At 31.7% G+C, this 12229-nt stretch overlaps 1 protein-coding gene across 1 annotated transcript; it reads right to left on the minus strand.

The window, feature by feature from the left end:
- Positions 1-835: 835 nt before the first annotated feature.
- On the minus strand, positions 836-2722 carry LOC143349569 (odorant receptor 49a-like). The gene is made up of 6 exons (XM_076780915.1): positions 2715-2722; positions 2236-2370; positions 2062-2152; positions 1852-1988; positions 1038-1170; positions 836-952 (listed from the first exon to the last, which is right to left on the minus strand). Exons 1-6 carry the CDS (start codon positions 2720-2722, stop codon positions 899-901), a joined length of 558 nt encoding a protein of 185 aa, XP_076637030.1. The 3' UTR covers positions 836-898.
- Between the last annotated feature and the right edge of the window lie 9507 nt (positions 2723-12229).

Raw genomic sequence — 12229 nt, forward strand, 5'->3', positions numbered from 1 at the left:
AAAAAATTCAGTACGGGCGGAACTTTAAACGTTAATAACTTGTTAACGAAGCCTCCATTAACAAATTAGTATTCTTTATTTTCGTCTTATTTTGGCCTCAAGAATCCCCCATTACAATTTTTCCCATGGGTGTCGATCACCCTGTATATAGCAACGGACCCCTTTGGTGGCGAGCATGGAAGGCGACGCCACAAATGTAGTTTCGAGAAAAACAGCTTTGAAATTTCACGTTCAGTTGTTATTCCTGCGCGTGGTATATTTCAGCAGGCTATAACTTCGTTAGTTTTCCGAATTTCAATTTAAGATTTGGTAGATATATTTTCGAGACTACATACAAAAGGAAAACGTGCCTTGTTTATCGTCCAAGATTTATTACCTTCATTTAGAAAATAGTGAAGTTATGTAATATTTTCTACCGATATGTTTGATAAAATCTTGTCAGATGGCACTCAGTCGATCTCAGTAAGTATTCATCCGATTAATTATAGTTAGAAAATTATTATAATGAATAAAATATAAAGTTAGTAATACTTTTGATGATAAATGCATATTTTTTCGTTTTGGGGTCCCAAATTCACATCTTAATTATGCCAGTTAACACTCTGTATATTAGTTTGACACAACCTGAATGACAAACTGTCTTCGATGAGGTGTATTAAACAAACAATAGGATAGTTTAACCAGTTTAGAAATGGCCGTGAACAAGTAAGAACCTAGTCCGGAAACACATTTAAATAATACCATTGAATAACCGTACAGTGTAACAATTTTATTTACATATACGTATCCATCGTAATATCGCCAGTTTTTACTACAATTCCTCTGGATTTACGTCGATCGATCAGTATAGCACTTCTGACAGGAAAAGGATACTTTACAGAGCAATAGTAACAAGGAGTTATTGTTTCATCGACAACAACATTGTGAAATACGACATGCACGTTTTAAAAGTCTTAAAATTAAATTTTATATTAATTAATACTCGTCTAATAATATGTGATAAATCGTAGCTCCGTTATCTTCATACTGTTACATACCATTCCAAAATTCTCTATGTTCATCTCGTATAATCCTCCTGCTGTCAATGAACATGGTTTACTGCATCTTATTTGCATCGTACGGAGTAATCTTTGTACTTCCAGCGGTGCTTGATACCATTGGGACATGTATCTATCGGAATTTGATGGAATTGTTTAAATGTATCAACTTATTTGATGCATTCCTGCATATTTAACCATGGAAACCTTTACTGCAGAATAAGCGTACATGAACATAATCGTATTAATTTAACACTATACCTACCGATCTTCATGTATACTCACTCCTACGAAGACCAGTTTAATGATCAGTTTTTCTTTTTCTCTTTCACGAGGTAGAGTCTTTTACAAAAAAATATAAATCGTTCAACTGGTCAGATGACCAACCGTGGTAAGCAAGATAGACTACACATTTTCCTCAAGAAAACAAGCAACGAGAATAGAAGTGAATATTGAAAAATTCATTGTGGGTATACTATAAGAAAGGTCGTGAAGTTAAATGTCGCTAAAATAATATTGTACGTTTGAAATTTTAGACGAAATTTTAAAAACGATCGTTTGGTCGGTTGTAGCAGGTCTAGTGTGAAATCTTTCAAATTTTGAATGAAGAATACGTCTTAAATGGACATTGGACGAATTTTTAAACAGATATTAATTGATTTGCTTGAAAGGAGTATTAGTTAGTTCAGAGAAGTTGTATGTACAAGAAGATGGTCACTCTCTGATACAACATACTTAAACGAAAATGCACAAGAACCTATAAAACAACTTAATAGCTCGTTTTTCGTAAACTTTTTTCGCATTAGAAACTTACATGTTGGTGGCTAAGTCTAAACTGTAATCTACAAGCACTTGTCCAGGTAAACTGAGAATGAACAAATGAAAGTTCTGAGCGGCAAAGAAAATACAGTATCTGAAAGCTTGATCAGGTTCGAGCAAGTGTACAACAGTCTAGGAAATAAAATTTCGATTTGTTTAACAGTCCTTAGAAACAACGTTATCGAAAGATATACATGTGTCTTACTTGAAACGCCGTGATGCTAATACCTATCATGTTTAGTCCGATTTGAATTAAGTAATTCTTTCGATTTAGATTATCCAGGAACTCGAAAAACCTTGAAACAGAATGGAACGACAAATCAGCGAAACACCATAAAACTGTTTACTTTTAGTTTAATGTTATTTAATCGGTACGAACTTGATGGCTTTATTGTGGACTATAACGCACTGTCTAAAGTCTTGATATTCGTTGGCCTTCGAAGCACCTCCATTTTTAGTCACATTATTATTTTCAGTTGCTTTTCTAATCTTATATCTGTATTTATCAGAATTACTGGTATAAACAAAATTGTGTTTATTTCTATAGAGGTAATGGATATAAAACCTGGTGAACTCGATATAGAATAGTTATGATGCTCCGTTCTAGGTATGTACTATACCTACATGCGACGCGAACAATTTTTCATATACTATTTTGTTCAAGGTTAACAATGGTAATACAGCAAATGTTGGATAACTGTAAGAAACACGGGACCAAAGTTTCTTGGCTATAAAAGGACGGTTACTTTTCAGGTCCCAGAAAGGCATAATCCGAGCTATACCGTTCGGCTTTGTATCTTGCCAAACATTGAAACGAGCACCGAATGTGAAACATATTAATATGATTCATAATTATACCACCGCATGGCACCTTATGAACCACTCTTATACGTGCAGTCCATACTTTATATTTTGATTGTTAGTATGGAATAATATAATATAAATATAAATAAAAATTGATTTTTTCTTGTATTTAGCTATGTAATATTAAAAATATTGATGACATAATTATCAGATATTTATATGGAATAATGGTATTACAGTACTTAGAAAAGGATAAATACAGGGTGTTCGACCACCACTGGTAAAAATTTTAATGGGGGATTGTAGAGGCCAAAATAAGACGAAAATCAAGAATACCAATTTGTTGATGGAGACTTCGTTAAAAAGTTATTAACAATTGAAATTAAAAATTTCAAATCAAATTGGAAAAATTATTTTCGGTTGTGGGGGCCAATTGTAATCATGTTTGGTGAACAAACATACCTCCGAAATCCTATCCATTTTCGAGAAAAAAATTCAAGTAAGTGCTGAAAGTTTTGGGTGAAAAAAAATAGTTTCGAATCGTCTTGGAAAAATTATTTTTAGTTGCAGGGGTCAATTGCAAGAATTTTTGGTCGACAGACATAACCCCGAAATCCTACCCACTTTCTAGAAAAAAATTCGAAAAGGTGTGAAATTTTGTCAACAAAATTAAAAAATTTCAAATTGTTCTGGAAAAATTATTTTCGGTCGGAGGGGTCAATTATAATCATTTTTAATGAATACACTTATCCCCGAAATCCTACCCACTTTCGAGAAAAAAATTCGAGTAGGTACTGAAATTTTTAGACGTAATTAAAAAATTTCAAATCATACTAAAAAAATTATATTTAGTTACAGGGATCAGTTATAAGCATTTTTGGTGGATAAAAATATCCCGAAATCCTACGCACTTTCAAGAAAAAAATTCTTTACTGAAAATCTAATGTGTGGTTAAAAATGTTTCCCTCATGCAAATTTTTAAAACATCATAACTTCTGAACAGATTGAAGGATTTTAATGTTTCAAAGGCAAATAACGCGTATTTTAGTGAAGAATATGTAGAGATTCTAACAATATTGAAAAAGTTATTCCTTGACCCTGTAAAGTGAGAAAAACCTCCTGAAAATGGTCCAATTTTCAAACAGCCATAACTCCTACAATAGTAAAGATATCTCATTGGAATTTTTTTTTCAAGCAGAGCCTATGGGCACCTACAAAAAAGTATTAGACAATTTTTCTGTAGGGTGTCAAACAAAATTACTAAAAACTAAAAACCAATATATAAGAAAAATCGACAAGGGCGTATGTGCCTAAATTCTTCGACGAAAAAAAAATTTTTAATTAATTCTAAAAAAATTATTTTTAGTTGCAGGGGTCAATTGCAAGCATTTTTGGTCAAGAGACATACCCCCGAAATCCTACCTACTTTCTAGAAAAAAATTCGAAAAGGTGTGAAATTTTGTCAACAAAATTAAAAAATTTCAAATCGTTCTGGAAAAATTATTTTCGGTCGGAGGGGTCAATTATAATCATTTTTAATGAATACACATATCCCCGAAATCCTACCCTCCTTCGAGAAAAAAATTCGAGTAGGTACTGAAATTTTTAGACGTAATAAAAAAATTTCAAATCATACTAAAAAAATTATATTTAGTTACAGGGATCAGTTATAAGCATTTTTGGTGGATAAAAATACCCCCAAATCCTACGCACTTTCAAGAAAAAAATTCTTTACTGAAAATCTAATGTGTGGTTAAAAATGTTTCCCTTATGCAAATTTTTAAAACATCATAACTTCTGAACAGATTGAAGGATTTTAATGTTTCAAAGGCAAATAACGCGTATTTTAGTGAAGAATATGTAGAGATTCTAACAATATTGAAAAAGTTATTCCTTGACCCTGTAAAGTGAGAAAAACCTCCTGAAAATGGTCCAATTTTCAAACAGCCATAACTCCTACAATAGTAAAGATATCTCATTGGAATTTTTTTTTCAAGCAGAGCCTATGGGCACCTACAAAAAAGTATTAGACAATTTTTCTGTAGGGTGTCAAACGAAATTATTAAAAACTAAAAACGAATATATAAGAAAAATCGACAAGGGCGTAGGTGTCTAAATTTTTCGACGAAAAAAAAAATTTTTAATTAATTCTAAAAAAATTATTTTTAGTTGCAGGGGTCAATTGCAAGCATTTTTGGTCAAGAGACATACCCCCGAAATCCTACCCACTTTCTCGAAAAAAATTCGAAAAGGTGTGAAATTTTGTCAACAAAATTAAAAAATTTCAAATCGTTCTGGAAAAATTATTTTCGGTCGGAGGGGTCAATTATAATCATTTTTAATGAATACACATATCCCCGAAATCCTACCCTCCTTCGAGAAAAAAATTCGAGTAGGTACTGAAATTTTTAGACGTAATTAAAAAATTTCAAATCATACTAAAAAAATTATATTTAGTTACAGGGATCAGTTACAAGCATTTTTTGTGGATAAAAATATCCCGAAATCCTACGCATTTTCAAGAAAAAAATTCTTTACTGAAAATCTAATGTGTGGTTAAAAATGTTTCCCTTATGCAAATTTTTAAAACATCATAACTTCTGAACAGATTGAAGGATTTTAATGTTTCAAAGGCAAATAACGCGTATTTTAGTGAAGAATATGTAGAGATTCTAACAATATTGAAAAAGTTATTCCTTGACCCTGTAAAGTGAGAAAAACCTCCTGAAAATGGTCCAATTTTCAAACAGCCATAACTCCTACAATAGTAAAGATATCCCATTGGAATTTTTTTTTCAAGCAGAGCCTATGGGCACGTACAAAAAAGTATTAGACAATTTTTCTGTAGGGTGTCAAACGAAATTATTAAAAATCAAAAACGAATTTTTAAGGAAAATCGACAGGGGGTAAGTGCCTAGATTTTTCGGCGAAAAAAAAAATTTCAAATCGTTCTAGAAAAATTATTTTCGGTTTTGAGGATCAATTACAATCATTTTTGGTGAATAAACATAGTCACGAAATCCTACGCATTTTCGAGAAAAAAATTCGAAAAGGTGTGAAATTTTGTCAACAAAATTAAAAAATTTCAAATCGTTCTGGAAAAATTATTTTCGGTCGAAGGGGTCAATTATAATCATTTTTAATGAATACACATATCCCCGAAATCCTACCCTCCTTCGAGAAAAAAATTCGAGTAGGTACTGAAATTTTTAGACGTAATTAAAAAATTTCAAATCATACTAAAAAAATTATATTTAGTTACAGGGATCAGTTATAAGCATTTTTGGCGGATAAAAATATCCCGAAATTCTACGCACTTTCAAGAAAAAAATTCTTTACTGAAAATCTAATGTGTGGTTAAAAATGTTTCCCTTATGCATATCTTTAAAACATCATAACTTCTGAACAGATTGAAGGATTTTAATGTTTCAAAGGCAAATAACGCGTATTTTAGTGAAGAATATGTAGCGATTCTAACAATATTGAAAAAGTTATTCCTTGACCCTGTAAAGTGAGAAAAACCTCCTGAAAATGGTCCAATTTTCAAACAGCCATAACTCCTACAATAGTAAAGATATCTCATTGGAATTTTTTTTCCAAGCAGAGCCTATGGGCACCTACAAAAAAGTATTAGACAATTTTTTTGTAGGGTGTCAAACGAAATTATTAAAAATCAAAAACGAATTTTTAAGGAAAATCGACAGGGGGTAGGTGCTTAGATTTTTCGGCGAAAAAAAAAATTTCAAATCGTTCTAGAAAAATTATTTTCGGTTTTGAGGATCAATTACAATCATTTTTGGTGAATAAACATAGTCACGAAATCCTACGCATTTTCTAGAAAAAAAATTCGAAAAGGTGTGAAATTTTTCGATGGGGAAAAAAAAATTTCAAATCGAATTGGAAAAATTATTTTCAGTTTCAGTGGTCAATTGCAATCATTTTCTATTAATACACATACCTCCAAAATCCAACCCACTTTCTAGAAAAAAATTCGAAAAAGTGTGAAATTTTTCGACGGGGAAAAAAAATTTCAAATCAAATTGGAAAAATTATTTTCAGTTTCAGTGGTCAATTGCAATCATTTTCTATTAATACACATACCTCCAAAATCCAACCCACTTTCTAGAAAAAAAATTCGAGAAGGTGTGAAATTTTTCGACGGGAAAAAAAAATTTCAAATCGAATTGGAAAAATTATTTTCAGTTTCAGTGGTCAATTGCAATCATTTTCTATTAATACACATACCTCCAAAATCCAACCCACTTTCTAGAAAAAAATTCGAAAAGGTGTGAAATTTTTCGACGGGGTAAAAAAAATTTCAAATCGAATTGGAAAAATTATTTTCAGTTGCAAGGGTCAATTACAATAATTTTTGGTGAATAGACCTACCCCCGAAATCTTGAGCATTTTCGAGAAAAAAATTCAGTACTGTCGGAACTTTGAACGTTAATAACTTTTTAACGAAGCCTCCATCAACAAATTGGTATTCTTTATTTTCGTCTTATTTTGGCCTCTAGAATCCCCTAATAAAATTTTCCCCTAGGTTGGTCGAACATCCTGTATTTTAGAAACGTAGAAATAAATAAATGTCCGAAATTAAGGAGTTTCCCCCTCTTAAAGGAGGGTTAAGGGTGCCCTCAGGACCCTGGTTCCCTGTCAGGGTACAGAATTGTATTGGCTTTTGCCGTGAACAAATATAGAATACAGTTTAAAAAAAACAACATTCTTTTTCTTACATATACTATTAAATTCTTAAGTTATTAAATAGTACAACGTGATAAGTAGGATATTTTAAAGAATGTCTTTTTAGAGTACTTAAATGCCAGTTGAGATCTGACGAAGCTTCACTGTTTGTTTAAACTTAATAAAATAAGCGATATCGGGTGACACTTGCTTACGACTCACCTAATTCACTTTTATTTACACCTTGTCCAAGATTAATTTGCAAAAATGTATCGACGAACAAACAACTTCCAGCCACGTGCAATGTTTAGAGGTAATAGCATCAAAATGGAGGATCAAACGGAGCGTATCGAAGGTACACCTAACTGTCACTGACTGGCGGCGATTGCAACTATAGTCTGCGCATTTTAAAGTAATTTCACAATTTTACTTAGATATTACACTTCACATTTAGACTGTCGAAGTAAAACTCTCCCCTTCCTTTTATCACTTTCTTCGAACGTTAACTGTAATTTTGCGTCAATGTACCAACAGACAGGTACGCATTATGAAATTATTTTTGAATTACAAAGGACAGGAGGTAGATAAGAAAATGACCGGTTAGGGGAACGTCAGTCTCTACTTCTGACAATCGAAATTCTACGGAGTATCTTTAAAATTTATGAATACGGTCGTTGCTATATCGCATTGATTGTAAAATCTTGTCAATTATATAGAAAATTTTTTCCTGGATAAATATTTGAATTCGTTGTTCGTAAAGAAACGCACCTCCGCGCGAACCAAATAGTCTTCACAAGGATTCAGAACGGAGTACCTCTTTGAAAGTTATTATTTAAAACCATTTTGCAACAGTATATAAACTATTCGTTATTTTCTGGAATATTGTTCAGTCCAACAGTGATACGATAGGCAAAAATATAAAAGTGATTAATATTTGAAGAATGTCTTTCATCGGTGAGATAAGTCTCATGTTAATTAATTTGATTAAAATATATCGTTTTATGTCACGCAACCCTAAAGACCAAATCTAATAATGTGTTTTACATGTTTAATTCTGTAAGTGCCACTAGCTTATACAGTCGATTGCCAAGAATGGTATTTCAACAATATTAAATAATACTTGTCTAAAAATAATTAGTTGATCACTTACAAGGAACGTTCGCGAACGGTCCGGCTTCGATTTTGATGAAACTTCGTACACTTATAAAGCAGCCAAAAATAATCGACACGTATTTTTTTTTAGCTAAGGTAACTCGAGTTTAAGGGGTGAAACCACCCTTTGAAGTTTTGGCGCGAAACGGCTATCTCGAAAACGGAAAGACATACGAAAAAATTGTTAATGGGCGAGGTTAATGGTTTCTCATGTACAATAACATGGTGTTAAAAAATTTAACAAAATACAATTTGTTTATAACAAAAAAAAATTTATTAACTTAATTTTTCATTTTATTGAAATTTTCGTAATGACAAAAAATGACGAGCATTTTATTCCAAATCCATTGGTATGTAATATTTTTAAATTGCCTCCTACAGTTTTGCAGATTTTTATGATTTACATCTTGCGCGCATCTATTATGGTAGCAGCCGTTGTAACTTTGATTTTAATGAAGCACTGTAGGTTTGCACTAAATTATACAGTAACAAGTAACAAGTAACAATAACAGTAACAAGTTTCTTAACAGCAATGAAAAGATTAATTGTTTTTATTACCCACCTATGACATCGTGGCAAAGTTGGGGCGATTTATAAATTATAAATACATACAGTGTGTATAGCAATTACTCTATGTAGTTTCGATAATAGTGGTACTCGTCGAAAAAATGTTTGAAACATAAAGATTTCTTACACCATGCATATTTAATTATTGCCACGTCACCACAAATATGGCATCTTGGTTCATTTTTAACAGAATAGCAGTACTCAACAGGATTCTGGAATGCATTTGGTTTTTCATCTGTACAGGGTATTCGGCCACCCCTGGGAAAAATTTTAATGGGAGATTCTAGAGGCCAAAATAAGACGGAAATCAAAAATACTAATTTGTTGATGGAGGCTTCGTTGAAAAGTTAACAAAATTAAATTAAAAAATGTTTATTCATTCTGAAAAAATTATTTTTGGTTGCGGGGGTTAATTACAATCATTTTTGGTGGATACACATACCCTTGAAATCCTACCCACTTTCGAGATAAAAATTCGAGTAGGTACTGAAATTTTTAGACGAAATTAAAAAATTTCAAATCATACTAAAAAAATTATATGTAGTTCCAGCGGTCAATTACAAGCATTTTTGGTGAATAGACATACCCCGAAAGCCTACGCACTTTCAACAAAAAAATTTTTTACCGAAAATCTAATGTGAGGTTAGAAATGCTTCCCTGAAATTTCATGCATATCTTTAAAACGTCATAACTTCTGAACGGATGGAAGGATTTTAATGTTTAAACAAGCAATCAACGCGTATTTTAGCAGATAATATGTAGAAATTCTAAAAATGTCGGAAAAGTTGCTCCTTGATCCCGTAAAATGTGAAGAACCCCATAAAAATGCTCCACTACTCAAACAGCCATAACTCCTGCAATAGTGAATACATTTCAATGAAACTTTTTTCTGAAGCAGAGCCCATGGGCACCTACAAAAAAGTATTAGACAACTTTTCTGTAGAGTGTCAAACAAAATTATTAATAATTAAAAACAAATTTTTAAGAAAAATCGACAGGGGGTAGGTGCCTAAATTGTTCAGTGAAAAAAGAATTTCAAAACGTTCTGGAAAAATTATTTTTGGTTGTGGGGGTTAATTATAATCATTTTTGGTGGATACATATACCCCTGAAATACTACCCACTTTTCGAGAAAAAAATTCGTGTAGATGCTGAAATTTTTAGATGAAATTAAAACATTTCAAATCATACTAAAAAAATTATATGTAGTTACAGGGGTCAATTACAAGCATTTTTGGTGAATACACATACCCCGAAATCCTACGCACTTTCAAGAAAAAAATTCTTTACTGAAAATCTAATATGAGGTTAGAAATGTTTCCCTCATGCATATCTTTAAAACGTCATAACTTTTGAACAAATTGAAGGATTTTAATGTTTAAAAAAGCAAACGACGCGTATTTTGCTAGAGAATATGTAGAAATTCTAAAAATATTCGAAAAGTTAAGTCTTGACTCCGAAAAATGAGAAAACCCCCATAAAAATAGTCGAATTTTCAAACGACCATAACTTCTATAATAGTCGGTGGATTTCATTGAAATTTAGTCTGGAGGTAGAGCTCGTATATACCTACAAAAAAGTATTAGTCAATATTTCCATACTGCGCTGACCAAATTTATTAAAAATGAAAAATGAATTTCTAAGAAAAATCGACAGGGGAGTCCCCTTTTTTGGCAAAATTGAAAATTTTTAAATCATTCTAAAAAAATTATTTTTAGTTGCGAGGGTTAATTTCAATTATTTTTAGTGAATAGACATAGCCCCGAGATTCTACGCATTTTCGAGAAAAAATTTCGGGAAGGTGGAAAATTTTTTTGGCGAATTTAAAAAATTTCAAATAGTTCTAAAAAAATTATTTTTATTTGCGAGGATCAATTTCAATTATTTTTGGTGAATATGCATACCCCCGAAATGCTACCCACTTTCGAGAAAAAAATTCCTTACCAAAAACATTACTGGAAAATGGTTCCCTGAAATTTCATGCATATCTTTAAAACGTCGTAACTTCTGAACGGTTTGAAGGATTTTAATGTTTAAAAAAGCAATCAACGCGTATTTTAGTAGAGAATATTTAGAAATTCTGAAAATATTAGAAAAGTTGCTCCTTGATCCCGTGAAATGTGAGAAACCCCATAAAAGTGGTCCAATTTTTAAACGGCCATAACTCCTACAATAGGAAAGATATCTCGTTGAAATTTTTTTCTGAAGCAGAGCCCATGGACACCTACAAAAAAGTATTAGACAATTTTTCTGTAGGGTGTCAAACAAAATTATTAAAAACTAAAATCGAATATTTAAGAAAAATCGACGAGGGGTAGGTGCCTAAATTTTTCAGCGAAAAAAAGATTTCAAAACGTTCTGGAAAAATTATTTTCGGTTGTAAGGGTCAATTACAATCATTTTTGGTGAATAGACATACCCTCAAATTCCTACCCACTTTGGAGAAAAAAATTCGAGAATGTGTGAAATTTTTCGACAAAATTAAAAAATCTCAAATCGTTCTGGAAAAATTAGTTTCGGTTTAAAATTAAAAATTTAAGTTTAAAATTATATTGTATAATTTAGTGCAAGCCTACAGTGCTTCATTAAAATCAAAGTTAGAACGGCTGCTACCATAATGGATGTGCGTGCAAGATGTAAATCATAAAAATCTGCAAAACTGTAGGAGGCAATTTTAAAATATTACATACCAATGGATTTGGAATAAAATGCTCGTCATTTTTTGTCATTACGAAAATTTCAATAAAATGAAAAATTAAGTAAATAAATTTTTTTTTGTTATAAACAAATTGTATTTTGTTAAATTTTTTAACACCATGTTATTGTACATAAGAAACCATTAACCTCGCTCATTAACAATTTTTTCGTATGTCTTTCCGTTTTCGAGATAGCCGTTTCGCGCCAAAACTTCAAGGGGTGGTTTCACCCCTTAAACTCGAGTTACCTTAGCTAAAAAAAAATACGTGTCGATTATTTTTGGCTGCTTTATAAGTGTACGAAGTTTCATCAAAATCGAAGCCGGACTGTTGGCGATGGTTCTTTGTTAGATGACCTCAAAGGTGGTTCATCAAGGACATCAAGGACAGATTTTCAAATTAGGAACTATCGTCTGTTGCGTAGTATAATTTTTAGTAATTTTAAATCCCCGAAATTTGCTTTAAAGTACA

This window comes from Colletes latitarsis, chromosome 13, assembly GCF_051014445.1.
Source record: "Colletes latitarsis isolate SP2378_abdomen chromosome 13, iyColLati1, whole genome shotgun sequence".
Taxonomy (NCBI): domain Eukaryota; kingdom Metazoa; phylum Arthropoda; class Insecta; order Hymenoptera; family Colletidae; genus Colletes; species Colletes latitarsis.

Excerpts from the sequence above, each read along its gene's own strand:
- LOC143349569 (XM_076780915.1), bottom strand. Across the intron at positions 2,153-2,235 it reads GTCCACAATAAAGCCATCAA|GTTTTTCGAGTTCCTGGATA; the intron begins GTTCGTACCGAT and ends TTCTGTTTCAAG. Across the intron at positions 1,171-1,851 it reads TTAGACTTAGCCACCAACAT|ATACATGTCCCAATGGTATC; the intron begins GTAAGTTTCTAA and ends AAATTCCGATAG.